The sequence below is a fragment of the Podarcis erhardii genome (genome assembly GCF_964252035.2).
Source record: "Podarcis erhardii genome assembly, chromosome: Z".
Classification (NCBI taxonomy): Eukaryota; Metazoa; Chordata; class Lepidosauria; order Squamata; family Lacertidae; genus Podarcis; species Podarcis erhardii.
The window spans coordinates 4395043-4410883 of record NC_138504.1 but is presented as its reverse complement, the minus strand read 5'-3'; the positions used below and the strand labels follow the sequence as shown (position 1 = coordinate 4410883).

At 47.9% G+C, this 15841-nt stretch overlaps 2 protein-coding genes across 5 annotated transcripts in view; one reads left to right on the top strand and one right to left on the bottom strand.

Annotated features, from left to right (window-relative positions):
- Positions 1 to 15841, top strand: part of ARHGEF6 (Rac/Cdc42 guanine nucleotide exchange factor 6) — a 370252-nt gene that overhangs the window by 251868 nt on the left and 102543 nt on the right. The gene's annotated exons all lie outside the window — the stretch shown is intronic.
- On the bottom strand, positions 1790 to 15733 carry ITGB1BP2 (integrin subunit beta 1 binding protein 2). Of its 4 annotated transcripts, none has more exons than XM_081848525.1 (11): positions 15467 to 15733; positions 11757 to 11806; positions 10684 to 10740; positions 9475 to 9614; positions 8358 to 8476; positions 7378 to 7433; positions 6197 to 6267; positions 4999 to 5101; positions 3350 to 3472; positions 2957 to 3019; positions 1790 to 2437 (listed from the first exon to the last, which is right to left on the bottom strand). In XM_081848525.1, exons 1-11 carry the CDS (start codon positions 15528 to 15530, stop codon positions 2141 to 2143), a joined length of 1143 nt encoding a protein of 380 aa, XP_081704651.1. In that variant the 5' UTR covers positions 15531 to 15733; the 3' UTR covers positions 1790 to 2140. The 4 variants fall into 4 exon arrangements, with proteins under 4 accessions (XP_081704651.1, XP_081704653.1, XP_081704652.1 ...); XM_081848527.1 differs by having other exon boundaries at positions 7378 to 7430; positions 15467 to 15732; XM_081848526.1 differs by having other exon boundaries at positions 3350 to 3469; positions 15467 to 15728.

The following is a 15841-nucleotide window of genomic DNA, read 5'->3' as shown; positions in this document are numbered from 1 at the left end:
TAGGCCCAGAGAGGGGAGAAGCTTTGGACAGTTGCCACCTATGGCCTCACCAGCCAGGTGTGAGGGGAGGTTCTGGACAAATTGACGCAAGCTGTCTTTTGTGTAAGTAATGCTTAGCATATTAGCACTTTGCAGGCAGGTCATGATGACCTCTCTCTGTTGCTGTTTCCATCCCATGTCTGTAAAGACTGTGAGGCTCTGCATGCTGTGTTGTGAGTTTATACCTTTCTTTTAATAAAGCACTTAGAAGAGGCCATTCTGGAGTTGTCTCCATCCTTCTTTGGTATCCCTGCATCAAACCACTTTGGGCTTGCAGCTCAGAACAAACATAGCATATTCTTCTCCTAGTTTCTATGTAGGTCAGGGTAGGGGACTCAGTTTCAGGAGCTGAATGCAGCTCTCCAGCCCCCTTGGGACTTTCTGCAGCCCCCCGCCCAGCACACACAGACATCCTCTACTGGCCCTGCTTTGCACCCTCATAGAGTCTTTTTGCCTGGCCTGATTGCTACAATGAAGTTTGATAATGCTTCTTGCATGCCTGGATGGAGGAGAAAGCGTGTGCACAAGCAAGCCTACTGTATGAAGGTAAAATTTACATTAATTGGTCTGCCCAGTTTTGCCTCTGGCCGCGCCCACCATTGGCATATGCCAAGAAGGTAGGTCTTTGAGAAAGGTGTTCCCCACTGTGGCATCAGGCTGTTCTCGTTTTCCAACTCTGTGAAGTAGTCGTTTCAATGGATAGTTATTATCACCACTTCTCCAAGCCTGCAAACTGACCCTTGAACAGCTTCAACCCCCCCCCCCAAAAAAAATTCCCTCCAACACCTGAAACTGTTCAGGTGGATAACAATTCTGCTAGGGGCGAACATACATTTCCCTTGCTTCTGCTCCTTCTACATCCTTTCCCTTTCTGAAAATGGTAGGAGCACCAGAAGAGACTGGCTGCTGCATCAGTCCCAAGGTCCATGTAGCCCAGAGTCCTGCTGTCGCTGTGGCCAGCTGGATGCCAGGGGGAAGCCTGAAAGTGCAACCTGAGCACAACAGCACTCTTCCCACTTGTGACTCCCAGCAAGTCACAGGTATACTGCCTCTTACAGTGGAGGGACAACACATCATGGCTATTGACAGCCTCCTTTTCCATGGAGTTCTGATTTCCTTCGAAAGTCACCTAAGCTGGTGGCCACCATTGCATCTAATGAGAGCCAATCCCATAGTTCAACTGTGCACTATGTGAAGAATTACTTTTCCTTTGCTTGCTCTGAATTGTCTGAATGATGCTGTGCCTTGTCCAGAGCAGGTACATGAAGGCAACCCCAACTCAGAAATGGAAACCCACACAAAGCCTAGAAGGACCAGGACTCAGTCTTGGAGCATCTGCTTGCATGCAGAAGCTCCCAGGTCCAGTCCCTCATTTCTCCAGGTAGGGTTGAAAGATCCCCTGCCTCAGACTCTGGATAGCTGTTGCCAGTCAGGCTGGACAATACTGGGCAAGGTAATCTAATGGCCTGATTCTGTATAAAGCCAGCTTCTTGTTTTCCTAACGCCCAGAGGCTGCAGCTTATATTGGTTTCTTAATGAATTAAACGGCAGAGTGCAGTCTTTCGATGTCATACTCAAGTGGCAAAGAGTCTTAATGGCACTTAACAGACTGGGAATTCTTATCACTGTCAGCACGGACAAAGACTGAGCTAGAAGTCAGCTTCCTATGTTCCCCTCACCCCCAACCCTGAGCCAAGCACAATCTCCCAAGAGTCAAACACAACCACAAAAACACTGCCCAAGACGGTGGTACTTTCATAGTATACTTTTCATCTTCCTTTTTATTGAAGAATGTTTCTTATTCCATGAATGAAATGCAGCAACAGAGACACAAACAAAAGAGGGGATGGGGAAATTCCAGACACCGGTTCCCACCACCCTGGATATGCCCCCCACACCTCCCTTCACCTGCATCCCAATCCAGACAGCTCTGCAGCCCTGGACAGAAGAGGAGGAGCATCACGCATAGTCTGTCCCTGGCAAACAGTGGGCATTCTTCCTGTAGCACCCGGTTGGTGCCCCTGTTTTCAGCAACAAAGATCAGAGCTGGGAACAGTCCAGCCCATTCCCAATTCCACAGGCTGCAGCACTCAGCTGCGACTCACTTCCCATCAGAGTCGTGGCTAGCAGGGAGGGCTTGGCTCTTCTCTCCTTCCTCCCATTCCTCCTCCTCCTCCTCTGACCAGCTCAAGCTGTCGTCGGACTCCTCTTCCAGATGAGCTCCTCTGGCTTTCTGGCTTTCCAAGCTGTCTGTCTCCAGCTGCTGCTGCTGCCGCAACATTTGTGATTTGCCCTGGGGGTGCTCCAGCCTAGCCCAGGTGACAGCGTTTTCCTTCTTCAGGGTAATTTCCACTTTGGAGGGCAACATGTTCAAAAAGCTCTTCTCCACATTGATGACCTGGAGAGGAGAAGAGTGCCATTTAATGAATACTGCTCTGACTCTCTGCTGTCACAGAGCCAAGGCATAGTGTGGTATAGAGCTGGCCCTAACGTTAGGCAAAGGAAGTCAACTGCTTCAAGCAGCAGATTATCGGAGGGCAGTCATCACGGCTAGTAGCCTCTTGTAGGAGCCAGCATCATGGCTTCTGGAACCTTTGGCTGCAGGCAGAGGAGAACTTCTGAGGGAAAGAAGGGAGGGATCCAATGACTGGACACATTAGACAACATGTTTATAGCTGTGCCATGCTATAAGGTCTGCTATGCGAGTGGAGGGCATGTTTAGGCTTCCCCACTGTAACCAAACTGTGGAACTGCAAGGTAACTGTATTTTTCCTGTGTGTTTAACAGCTGCTCATGGAGTAGGAATTCAACAGCTTTAGCTGTCGTTGCACCCTCAACACAGGCCCCGTCCCACATTTTTTTTTCTTTTTTTTTAAAAAATATAGTTTGTTACCAAGTGAAGCAACCCAAAACTTACCCCCCAGAGATCCAACTCTGCCTGGAAAACCTTATCTCCTTCGAAAGTAATATGAATGTCCAGCTGCAGGAAGGGGGATAAAAAGAGGAGGCAACTTCAGTACAATTTTGTCCTGCCACTCCCAGGGCTTTTCTTTCCAGCTGGAACTCACCAGAACTCAGTTCTGGCACCTCTCAGATGGGCGCCATTGCCATTATAAGAGAAAAAAGGCAGGCGTTCATGGTGAGTTCCGGCACCTCTTTTTCTAGAAAAATAGCACTGACCACACCCATCTCATTTTGGAGAATACAATGATCGCACATTCGCCATGCAGGCCAGCACTGCACTCAGCAGCGCCAAGGTTGCTCCAAGGGGCAGATAGCCCTCCTCAGGGCAATGTTTGCCCTTCCTTACCGTTGTGTGGTTGGCCTTCACAGAGCTGAGATTTGGCAGAGGGGTCTTGGCATAGATGGTCACCACCACTTGGCTGCCGGTTTGGTGCCAGTCCTGCCGGCAAGAGACCAACTTCTTGTCCTGCTGCCAAAAAGAGCCAGTTAACATCCCCACCTGCCCACTTCCTATTTATGGAGCAGCCACTTCCCTCAAGGCAGGTGGGCCTTGAAAGGTTGGTGGGGGGAGGGTATCTTAGCTGCAAAGCAAGGGTGAAGACAGGCAAGGAGCCCCTTTTCATAGGAAGCCCAGTAAGCACACTAAGGTGGGTGATGAGCAGAGGAGGGGGATAATTTTCTTTCTTTCTTTCTTTCTTTCTTTTTTGCATTTTAATGAGAAACTAATCTAATTCGCACTTCTCAACCCAATTCCTGAACTAGAACACAGCTATCCTTCAAATGTGAACTTCACATTTTGCAAAGCATTTCTCCAGCCAAGCAATGTGTGTAAGAGGCGCAAGTATGTGTCAAAATGCATGTACAGTGGTGCCTCGGGTTAAGTTCTTAATTCGTTCCGGTGGTCCGTTCTTAACCTGAAGCACCACTTTAGCTAATGGGGCCTATTCTTTTTCCCCCCTGAAAGAGTCTTATCACAACCCTCCTACATCACATCTACTTTCACCATCACGTGCAACATTAAAATACATTTCATACTATTAACTCACTTAAGGGGCAGGCTCTCAGTCTCCTTTAATGGATTACTTTGTGTGTGTGAAGGTCATGGGGAAGAAGTGAATGACCAGCACTTCCAAGTACAGTGGTACCTCAAGTTAAGAACTTTATTCGTTCTGGAGGTCCGTTCTTAACCTGAAACTGTTCTTAACCTGAGGTACCACTTTAGCTAATGGGGCCTCCCGCTGCCACCACGGCACAATTTTTGTTCTCATCCTGAAGCAAAGTTCTTAACCCGAGGTAATATTTCTGGGTTAGTGGAATCTGTAACCTGAAGCATATGTAACCCGAGGTACCACTGTATATATGTGAGAACAACGCATGAAATCCCATCAAAACACCTTGCAGAAATGTGTGCATTGCTCAAAACCGCATGCAAAAATAGGTTTGTTAGGAGAAATTTACACCAGCCCGCTGATTAATTTTAATGGGGATTTTTAAAAATCCAGAAATTTCTGCGGACATGTGGGTAGCTGAATTTAAGAAACGGAGGGAGGAGAGGGGAGAGAGACTGAGAAAACTGAAATGGAGAGATTTGCCCATCCCTAACAGGTAGCGCTGTGGGTGGCGCTGTGGGTTAAACCACAGAGCCTAGGGCTTGCCGATCAGAAGGTCGGCGGTTCGAATCCCCGCAACGGGGTGAGCTCCCGTTGCTTGGTCTCTGCTCCTGCCAACCTAGCAGTTCGAAAGCATGTCAAAGTGCAAGTAGATAAATAGGTACTGCTCCGGCGGGAAGGTAAACGGCGTTTCCGTGCGCTGCTCTGGTTCGCCAGAAGCGGCTTAGTCATGCTGGCCACATGACCCGGAAGCTGGACGTCGGCTCCCTCGGCCAGTAAAGCGAGATGAGTGCCGCAACCTCAGAGTCGGTCACGACTGGACCTAATGGTCAGGGGTCCCTTTACCTTTACCTAACAGGGGACCAGAGGAGCGTGTGTTCCTCACCTGCTTCTTCACCCAGGTGTGCTTCCCTCGGCTGCAACCCTTTTGCTCCAGGAATGCTGTGAAGTCGGTGGTTTTCATTCCACAGCAGCTCCAGTATTTCATGCTGAGAGGGTGGGGGATCAAATGAACCGATAGGAGAGAGAAGCACAGGAAAGAGGCTGAGAATTAAGCCACCCCTGAATTCTTGCCTTGATCCTACTTTGGCTATTTGAGTGTAGCAAATTGTTCCTAAGCTGGCTGGTTGCCAACAGAAGATTGGAATACTGGAGGGACATATACACACACAGCACTTAGTTAAACTAAAGAACTCATTCCCACAGGAGGCAGGGATGGTCATGGACTTGGATGGCTTTAAAAGAAGATTGAAAAAAATTCATGGAAGAGGATAAAGCTATCAAGGGCTTCCAGCCATGATGGAGGCTATGCTCTGCCTCCACAGGTGGAGGCAGCGATGCTTCTGAATATCAGTTGCTGGAAACTTCAGGAAGGAGGAGTGTTTGCAGGTTTCCCAAAGGGGCATCTGGTTGGCCACCGTGAGAACAGAATGCCGGCTCTTCTTATGTTGGGTTGCCATATGTCACGCCCAGAATACTGCAGCCGAAAGCAGAATCTGGGCGGAAATCAGCTAAATGTTCGGGAAAATCTGCATGTATGGCAACTGATGTCAGCAGTGTTGTTCTTGCCCATGTCCCTCAAAAAATAGCTCAAAAACGTCCAATTATTTTGTGACAACTTTGGGCTTTTCACTGATGGGGAACAATGAGCTCTAATGTGCATTTAGGCTACTTTTTGTCGCAAGCTGCCTTGGAATGCATCATCCTCACTAGAATCTACAGGATGGGGGGAGACAGAAGCTTGATTGACTGGAGTGAGCACAGGGAAAGCATGTGCATGAGGTGAGCTCTATTAAGCAGAAGTATTTGGGGGAGGAGTCCTGGATTTCGCCAGATATGGATTGGGGTCCAGTGCTGTGTGCTTGATTCCGCACCCTGGAACGACCTGCTCGAGCTGTACGAGCATGATAAAAGAGCTCCAAGGGCATTGCACCCTGCAGAGCACAATGCAGGAACAGAATAGCGCCAGGAAGAAAGCCTGTGCACCAGCACACAACTGCTGACAAAGAGAAACCATCCTCCAGCTGGCCAGCATGGGCTGAACATGGGAGACAAAGCACCCCATGATCCCACAGGCACCTTACCCTTCGTGGAAGACAGGCACCCCAGGGTGGAATGTGCAGGTCTCCCTATCGCTTTCTTCCCCCTGGTAAACCTGGAAGATAAGCCGGGGCAGAAAGGTCAGCCAAGCAGCCTTGCGGGAGGCAGAGGCCAAACCATCTCTCTGCTGGCCAGAGAAGCCCAGGCCCACCCTTTGCTTCCTGATGCACCAGCCACAGCCGCAGGCTCCATTTCCCAGCAGGAATCTTGTTTGGAGTGGAGAAACCATGGATCAAGGCCAGTGGTGGCTGGTGTCCTTTGGGATTGGCAGGTGGCATGGAGCCCAACAGTAGGTGGTGCCAGAGCCAATGAAAGACAGAAGGAAGAAATTCCACCTCTGTCCCCATCCTTCCTGCTGCTGACCTTCTGCACTGAGACCTAGGAAGAGGAAACTGAGCAGCCTCCACAGATTGGGCTCTAGGCTTGAGGCAACCTTCCTCAATGTTGTACCCTCCAAACGTTGGACTGCAACTCCCACGAGAGACTGTGTGGTATAGCAGTTAGAGCACTGGACTAGGTGGGGACCAGGTTCAAAGGCCAATTTTACCATGAAGCTCACCGAGTACTTCTGGGCCACTCCCTGCCTCTCAGCCTAACCTACCTCACAGGGTTGTTGTTGGGATTAAATGGAGGGGGGAACCACGTAAGCTGCCTTGAGCAACTTGGAGAAAGAGGTGGGATGTGAATGCAGCAAATAAATAGATAAACCTGGCGCCCTCCAGATGTGGTCGGACTACAACTCCCATGAGCGCCAGCCACACCTTTCCCTGGTTCTGTGAAATGTGTGTGAACTGGCTCATCCTCAGCTCTAAATTCCATGCTAGATAAATATCCCAGAAACCCCATCCTTTCACAGTCAGACAGGGTATAGCAATCTCCCCCAACCTGGTGCCCTTCCAAATGTTGAACTACAGCTCCCAACATATGAGCTGACGATGACGGCTGGGAACCATGGGGGCAGTAGTCCAAAATGTGTGGTTGGTTGCCTTGAGGCTTGGTCAGAAGTTCACATCGGAGATGCAAAGTCTCAGAGCAGAGGGCATAAATGAATGGCGAGGGGGCAGTATTGGAAATCTGAGAAAACTCTCATGGAAAGAGAGCACAGGCTTGAGGAGACATGCCGGGAGTTTAGAAAGGGAGGGGCAAACCCAAACACAGGACTCACCGCCTTGCAGCCAGAGTTCTTGCAGGCAGTGCCAGCGCTCACCTCCAGGGAAGCTGTTGTGGGGAAGCACAAATGCAAAGTCAGGCAAACATCTTGAGGGCACTTTGCAAACCCCCAAATGACAGGCCACCCCACCCACTTCTAGGAGCTTAGCCCTGTTGACTCTGCAAAGTGCAATCCACTGCGGTTGATTAAAGTCCAGGGAGATCCTATGCTAACTAACAGCCCTGAGCTCATAGATCTGGGTGACTGCTTTGCTGTGCGCTGCTATCAGACCCATAAAAAGGGAGGTGGGCAGTTGAGCCTATCGATGCTCAGCACAAAGGCAGCAACCCCAAACACCCCTGTAATAAAGCTCATGTTCTCTTGCTCAGTGCCGTACTGGATACCAAGAGTTTACATTTTGATCCAGCAGAGCAACAGGTAGCCACCGCAAGCTCCCGCTTGTAGCAGAAAGGGAACCCAGCTCAGATTTTCTAAAATGAAAACATATGGTTGCTCAAACTGCTTGGACTTCTTGACCTTGGGCCTTAAACAAGATGGGGGAGCCCCCTGCCGCATCTCCACCATATATGTAAAGTGCATAGCTTTCCCCCAAAGAATACTGGGAACTGTAGTTTGTTAAGGGTGCTGGGAATTATATCTTTGGGGGAAGGGTAATCTACCATTCCAAAGATTCTCTGGGGAGAGCCATGTGCTTTAAACATGTGTCAAATGTGCTTTAAAGATTTGCTGCAGATGCAGTCTTATTTGTTTTTTTTGGGGGGTGAGTTTTGTCTGTTTTTGAGAGGGGGTTCTGGACATTGTTAATTTTTATTCTGTGAAAGGGGTATTTTGGGGTGCCCACAACAGTTTCTTAGATTTCCAAATATGCCTGTAGGCACCAAAGCTTGGGGGAATCCTTTCCAAGTACAATACCTGTCCTGTACCCCTTTGTAGTTATTTCCCACCTCACCCTCCCAAACCAGCAAGGCTCTTACGAGTGTCTGCTGAGCCTTGAACTGGCAGGTGGTCCTTGCGGGTTAAATCCAGTTTGCTCAGGGCCTGCGCCAGAGATCCGGACACTTTCACAGGCAGCAGCTGTTTAGGCTCATCGGAACTGGAGAACATTAACAAAATAAAAAACAAAAGAGATTCGATGATATATTAAGATTCAGAGTTACTGCCAAGCTTCATCTGAAACAGGGTTCCAAGAAGGTGGGGACCCTGCCATTTTCACCATGTGCCACCCCCTTCACAAAATACACAGTTCACCTGTGGAATTCCCTGCCACAAGTCCCCAGGGTTTTAAACAGGAATTAGCCACAACACCAAAATGGGGCCTTTATACCTGGAGGCAGTCTGCCTCTCAGTGGCAGACACTGGGGCATGCAACAAGGAAGGGATGCTGCCTTCACACTCTCCTTGGGGGGGGGCGTGCGTTGCAAGAGGCATCTGGCTAGCCATCGAGGGGAGCAGCAGGCTAGACTAGAGGGACTCTTGGTTTGATCCAGCAAGAGCCTGTAGCTCAATAGCAGAGCGTCTGCTTTGCCTGCAGAAGGTCCCAGGTTCAGCCCCAAATGGCATCTCCAGGTAGGGCTGGGAATGTCTCTGCTCGATGCCCTGGACAGATGCTGTCTATCAGGGTAGATGAAACTGAGCTGGGTGGCCCAATGGTCTGGCTCAGTATAACAGACCCTCAAGTGTCCCTATTTTCCAGGACGGTCCCAGATTTACAGAAGCCATCCTGGTTTCGTTTTTGATCCTGGAATGTACTGCTTTTCCTTAAGACATCCCTATTTCCATCAGAGAAATGTTGGTTTTGGCTCAGTTATGCGACACCCCCCCCCCCAAAAAAACCCAGAGATAACTATACAACGTTTAAAAGACATCTAAAGGCAGACCTGTATAGGGAAGTTTTTCTTAATGTTTAATGTTTTATTATGTTGTTATATGTGTTAGCTAACCAAATCAGATGGTGGGGTATCATGATCATTATTACTGAATAGGATATCTCTATTTTCATTGGATAAATGTTGGAGGATATGGTACAAGGCATTTTTTTAACCCGTTGCCCCTGGTCCCAGGAGAACGGCCTGCCCTTTCTCCCCACCTCACCTGGGCCTCTCACGCTCCATCATCTCTGCTGACTTTGGCCCCTGGATGATGACCTCAGTGCTTGTCTTGACCTTCGGCTCACTCGAGGCCTCCTCTGGCTCTGGAGGCTTCTCATTGCTGTGATACCCTTTGGTGCAGCCCTGTGGGGACAAAATGCATAGCGTCCGGCCCTAGTTTGAACCTCTCCACAACTGAATCAGGAGGAATGCTCAATAAACAGGTTGTCTGGAAGTGCCCAAAGCTGTAGGAACCAGTAGCCCACAAAGGACCCTTTCACATATTACAAAATACCTCTGCAGAAGGCACATGATGTGTCCATGTACTTGTAAGCAAAGGAGCATGCCCACATGCCACATTGCCACAGCATGTTAGTAGCACTCATTTATATTGTGAGGAAGATCCCTCCTGCCTTTGAAAGTGAGCGCTCTCCTATTCCATGCACGGGCTGCTTACATCTGCATGCACATTCATGTGAGTGTCTGCCATAAGTGATGGAGGTGGGGGGCCATAGCTCTGTGTTAGACCACCTGTTCTGCACACAGAACATCCCAATTCAGTTCCCAACATCTCCCCTGTAAAAGGATCTCAGTTGCAAAACTACCAAGCAGAAAGAAAATATTAGGCCAGGTGGTCCAGTTGGCCTGATTTAGGAAAGCTCAGCTTTATATGTTCAAGACATGACAGGTTGATCCAGTGTTCGTCAATATAACATGTCACCATCTGCTACCTTTGCTGAATTTAGCCATTTTAATTTAGCTGTTTTGCCAGTGCTTGTTTGGCTGCTTTCCAGTTGTTAATTACCTGCTCTAAGCCTTTGAGATGGGATGGGGCCATAGCTCAGTGGCAGAGCATCTGTTTTGCGTGCAGAAAGTCCCGAATTCCATCCCTGGTGTCTCCAAGTAGGGCTGAAAGAGATCCCTAAACCCTGGAGAGCCATTGCCAGTCCATGTAGACAATATTGAGCTAGATGGACCAATGGTCTTGCTGAGTATAAGGCAGCTTCCTATGACTCTAAAGGTCAGCAGGTTGGATATTTACAGAAAGGCAATGGTCATCAGAACATCTGCCTGAACCTTCAACATAAGGCTCATACAGTTCAAAGAAATTCATCCAAAAGAGCGGCACACCAGAAATCGGTCAAAACTCATTTGGCTCACAGGAGCCAGCACTATGGGGTGAAGGGGAAAATCCAATGGGCACAGAACACACCTTTATGGAGAGGAATTCTGAGAAGTCGGTGGTTCGTTTCTTGCAGCAAGACCAGCCCTGGGAGGAATAACATAGGGGTAAGTCCTTCATTTCACAAACACAGCAACCCACAAATGGTTACCAGAGGCAACTAGAAATTTAATACTGGTGTCTGGCGGGCAAAACCTGTGTGCTCTTTTACAGCCAGAGGAGTGGCATATTTTATTTTTTAACCACCAGTAACACCAGGGGGGCAGGGCAACAAGTCCCAGAATGCAGCATTGATGCTGGGAGGACAGGGGCATTTTTGCAAACTCATACCTCCAGTTCCCCAGTCCTCACAGTAAACGGTGGGCACAGGACAGATGCTCTTAATTCACAGCCGTGGAGCATGAAGTGAGAAAGCCAAGTTCACATCCTCAGCGTACATTGAACAGTTCCCTGGAGAACTGCAGGAACTGCAGTTTGTTAAGGTTCCTGAGAACTGCAGCTCTGTGAGGGAGGGGGTCTTCTATCATTGGCAGACTTGGATGGCGCCAAAATTTGCACACACACCCAGCCCTCATGCTGCTTTCACAAAAGTGGGTGAGGGGGCAGTTCTGCTTTGGGAAAGAGACATGAGGTTCTAGCAGGGCGCTGGAGCCCTCCCAAGCTCCCATAGCAACCCAAAGTTGGGAATGCATTAATTAGGTTTTGGGAAAGAGACACTGTCAGAGTCTCACACCTCCTTTCCAAAGCCTAGTGCCTCTGCCTTCTCTCCTTCCCTTGCACAGCCCTAAATCCTCCCTTGCTCCTAACAACTCACAGTAAGCACCCTTAACAAACTAAAGTGCCCAGGGTTCTTTGGGGGGAGCCATGACAGTTTAAAGTGGTATGATAGGAATTCCAAGGGCTACTAAGCCCAGCCAAAATGTAAAGCAACAGGATGCCCCCCCATACACACAAATACCTGATCAACAACCTGCTATTCTCATGCCTTGTGCCAGTCTCTCCAGACCCCACTGCCCAGTCAGACCCTGCGCAGTCCTATGCAAAGATGTGGCACTGCAGTGATGATCTTCAACCCATTGCCCTGCTCTGCTCAGCCAACTCACCTTCAAGGCATCATGGAAGATGGGTAAACCCGGGTGGTAGAGGCAGGAGTCTGAGAGCGGGAAACAAAAATGGTAGAAGTCAACAGTTCAGCCAGAATCATAGAGTTGGAAGGGACCCTGAGGATCATCTATTCCAACTCGCTGCAATGCAGGAATAAGCTGATGTCCCATATGGGGATCAAACCTACAACCTTGGCATTATCACCACCACTCCAACCAACTGGAGCTATCCAGGCTCTCATCTTACTGAATCAGGCCAAAGTCTCATGTAGCCCTGCATCCCATTATCACAGTGGGCAACTGGATCCCTTTGTGAAGTCTGCAAGCGGTATTACTTTTCTCAGCCCTGGCCCCTCAGATATCCTTCTCACTGGGCATTCAGGACAATTTGTGCTTGGGACAGTATTGGGGAGTGGTTGTACATGATCCCACTTTTGATGCTGTTTGCACTCGCAAAGGTTCCAGGGTGAACATGTTGCTGCATTTCCAATCTGTGCATGTCCCATAGCCCCCCGCTGAAATCCTGCAGCTTTTCAAAACACAAACAGTCTAGGGTTTTGTTCGACTTTCGTTGTGCTGTGTTATTTATCGTATTTATTTAAACAAATTACATATCCCTTGACTGCAACAGTCTCTATTGTATGATACAAAAAAAAAATCAGTTAAAACTAGAAAATCAAACACCCATTGAAGGAAATAACCATGCAGGAAATTATAGATGCAATAAACCAAGGAAAGGCAGGGAAATCACCAGGGCCAGACACTTCAGGTTACAGCCTCCACTAACCCAGAAATAGTACCTCGGGTTAAGAACTTTGCTTCAGGATGAGAACAGAAATCGTGCTCCGGCAGCATGGCAGCAGCTGGAGGCCCCATTAGCTAAAGTGGTGCTTTAGGTTAAGAACAGTTTCAGGTTAAGAACAGACCTCCGGAACGAATTAAGTACTTAACCCGAGGTACTACTGTAATAGAAGAGAACACAAAATTATTAAAGAAAATGTATAACATTCTTTTGGAATGGGAAACGAAAAATGAGGAAGTGAAATCAGTAATAATTAAATGGGCACAAGATATATGCCACAACATACAATTTGAAGATTGGACAAAACTCTGGAAAGTAAATTTGAAATTCACAGACTGTATATTGTTAAAGGAAAATTATATGAAGATATAAAAATGAGCAGAGGGAATGTTGGAGGTGTAAAGAGGTTGAAGGGACTTTTTGTCATATGTGGTGGGATTGTAAAAAGGTTAAGGTATACTGGGAAATGATTTACAATGAATTTTTTAAAAAAGTTTAAAATAGCATTTGTTAAACAACCAGAAGCCTTCCTGTTGGGCACTTTAGGGCAAGACCTGCCAAAAGAGAAAAGGGCACTATTTATGTATGCAATGACGGTGGCAAGAATACTGCTAGCACAGAATTGGAAGACTGGAGAAATTCCAACAAAAGAACAATGGCAAGAAAAACTGGTGAATTATGCAGAGATGGTGAAGCTGACACACAGACTTCGGGAAAAGGACAATAAGGATTTTGAAAAAGAGTGGGAACCTTTTGTATTATATTTGCAGAAACAAAGGAAGAACATTGATCTGATGGTAGGATTTAAATAAACATTCACAGTTTTATGGATAGGGAATAGGTAATGTAATAAAAGGAAAAAGTATGATATTTGTAGAAGATACAAATATCTTCTACAAATATAAGGAGGTAAATAAATCAGAAATGGAAGCCGAGGAAAGTCCAAAAGGGGGAAGGGAGAGATGTTTATGTAATCTGTATGTTATAAGTTTATTGGTAATGAGAGAAAAGAAAAAGTAAAAAAAAAAAAACACCATTGAAGGAGCGTCTCCACCCTCATCGTTCAGTCCAGACATTGAGATCTAGCTCTAAGGGCCTTCTGGGGGTTCCCTCATGGCAAGAAATGAAGCTACAGAGAACCAGGCAGAGGGTCTTCTCGGTGGTGGCACCCACCCTATGGAATGCCCTCCCATCAGATGTCAAGAAAATGAGTAACTATATAATCTTTAGAAGACATCTGAAGGCATCCCTGAATAGGGAAGGCTTTTAATGTGTAATGTTGTGTTACGTTTTTATTTATGTTGGAAGCTGCCAAGAGTGGCTGGGGCAACCCAGTCAGATTAGCAGGGTACAAATAATAGAATTATTTATTTATTTATTTATTTATTTATTTAGCCTGCTGGAATAATAATGATAATAACAGAGCATTCAGTAGGTGCCAGAGGTTCAACAGGGAGGGGGCCTCTGGCCTCCATAGGAAGGGAATGCCACAAAATTGTGCCCACAATACTAAACACGCTGTGCATCTGAGCCATGGGGGGGGGCCAAGAACAGTGAGTCCCCCAAAGACCTCTGTGATCAGGTAGGGATATAAAGGATCAGGTGCTCCCTAAGGTAACTTGGACCCAGGTGGCTAAGAGCCTTGTAAATTAATACAAAAGCATAGAGCTTGCCCCGGTAGCATATGGGCAGTCAGCGCAAGCTTTTGAGCTTTGGAATTATGTGCTGGTGAGAATTTATCCCCACTCACTGTCTAGGTGTAGCATTCTGCACCGGCGGAACTTCCAGACCAGGCCTAAGAGCAGACCCACATTGCAATAATCCAATCTATAACAGAAGGTGGGGGGTGGCATTTCAACAGCAATAACATGGTAACACTGGGGAAGCATCACAGAACAACTAATAAAACTGAAGGATGTGTGGAGCGCCCAGGATCAACCCATAACTAATGCACTGTTATTGTCTGTCTTTTCGCTCTAGCAATGCAACCCTGGCACTGAGCAGGTAAACCAAGGCTGTGTATACACCATACATTCTTTCCCCCTAAGGATAATAGGAACTGTAGTTTGCACCACAGAGAACTACAGTTCCCGGCACCCATAATAAGCTACAGTTCCCAGGGTGAAGCTATGTTCTTTAAGTGTGTGTGTAGCCCAAGAGGTGCTTTTGAAGTAATTCTCTCTGCCTTAGAGACTCTGCCTTTTTCCCTCTGGAAGCATACCAATGATACTACAGGCTCTGCAAATGACTGAGACATTCTCCTTGCTTGACGTGTGCATTGAATGTGCTGGTTCTAGGGCTCACGGTGCCTTTAAAGCAACCCTCACCCCAGAACCTTGGAAGCCGTAGTTTGTTAAGAGTGCTGGGAATTGTAGCTGAGGGGTAAACTACAGTTCCCAGGGTTCCAGCGTGTATATGCTTCAGAAGTATGTGAGTACACAGCCAGAGACAGATCTGCAAGGTCATGTTTTAAATGCATTTGTTACTTTTGTATTTTTAAGTGTTTTTAATCATCTTACCCATAAATTGCCTTGAGACTGTGGTTTAGTTAATCAACGGTAAAGATTAGTAACAATACTGTAATAACAATATATTGTTGTCTTCGGGTTTCTCGCTTACAGAGATTCCTGTGCTGTGAACATCAGGCAGAAATTTAGCCTCTTATCATAGCTCTGGGGTGATCACATCACCTGTTGAACTCGCCAGAGCGGCACAGGAAAGAAAGAAAGCGGTAATACCACACACGCGCACATGCATACGTCTCAACTGTTAAAGCAACTCTCCTAACTTACACGCACACTTCCTTGCAAACAAACTTCCTGCGGTTCTCCTGAGTGCCGTGGGAACTCGCACGGAGTCACGTGGACATCAGAGGCCGCCCATCGCTGGTCCCGGACCTCTGACTTACCTTGCGTGTTCTTCTCCGGGTCAAACTTCTGCCCGCATCCCTTGTTATAGCAGAGCAAAGCCATCTCCTGGGTCGGGGATCCACACCCTCACAAAGAAAGGCAGGCAGGCAGGCAGGCAGGCAAGCAAGCCGGGCCGGCTCTGTCACTGTCCAGCACGCATCCCTGTCAGTCAGAGACGCTCTCTCGACCGCAACTTTCGGGGCTGGACGAAAAACGAGCCCTGGCTATCTTTAGCAGGCGGCAAGGGGGAGGGCCCTGCAACCGGATCCCGGCCCAAAGATGGGCATGCAACCCGTTCGGCCTACCAGAAGCACTGAACAAGCAGGCGTGGATTGCCCCGGCGGGGAGGGCACAGCGCAATGGGGCGGCAGCGG

What these genes read in the sequence shown, in the direction of transcription:
- ITGB1BP2 (XM_081848525.1), bottom strand. Translation starts at nt 15,530, where the DNA reads ATGGCTTTGCTCTGCTATAACAAGGGATGCGGGCAGAAGTTTGACCCG. An exon ending in ATGGAGCGTGAGAGGCCCAG is followed by an intron (nt 8,477 to 9,474) that starts GTGAGGTGGGGA and finishes AATGTTCTCCAG; the next exon opens with TTCCGATGAGCCTAAACAGC. An exon ending in ACACCTGGGTGAAGAAGCAG is followed by an intron (nt 3,473 to 4,998) that starts GTGAGGAACACA and finishes TCTTTTTGGCAG; the next exon opens with CAGGACAAGAAGTTGGTCTC.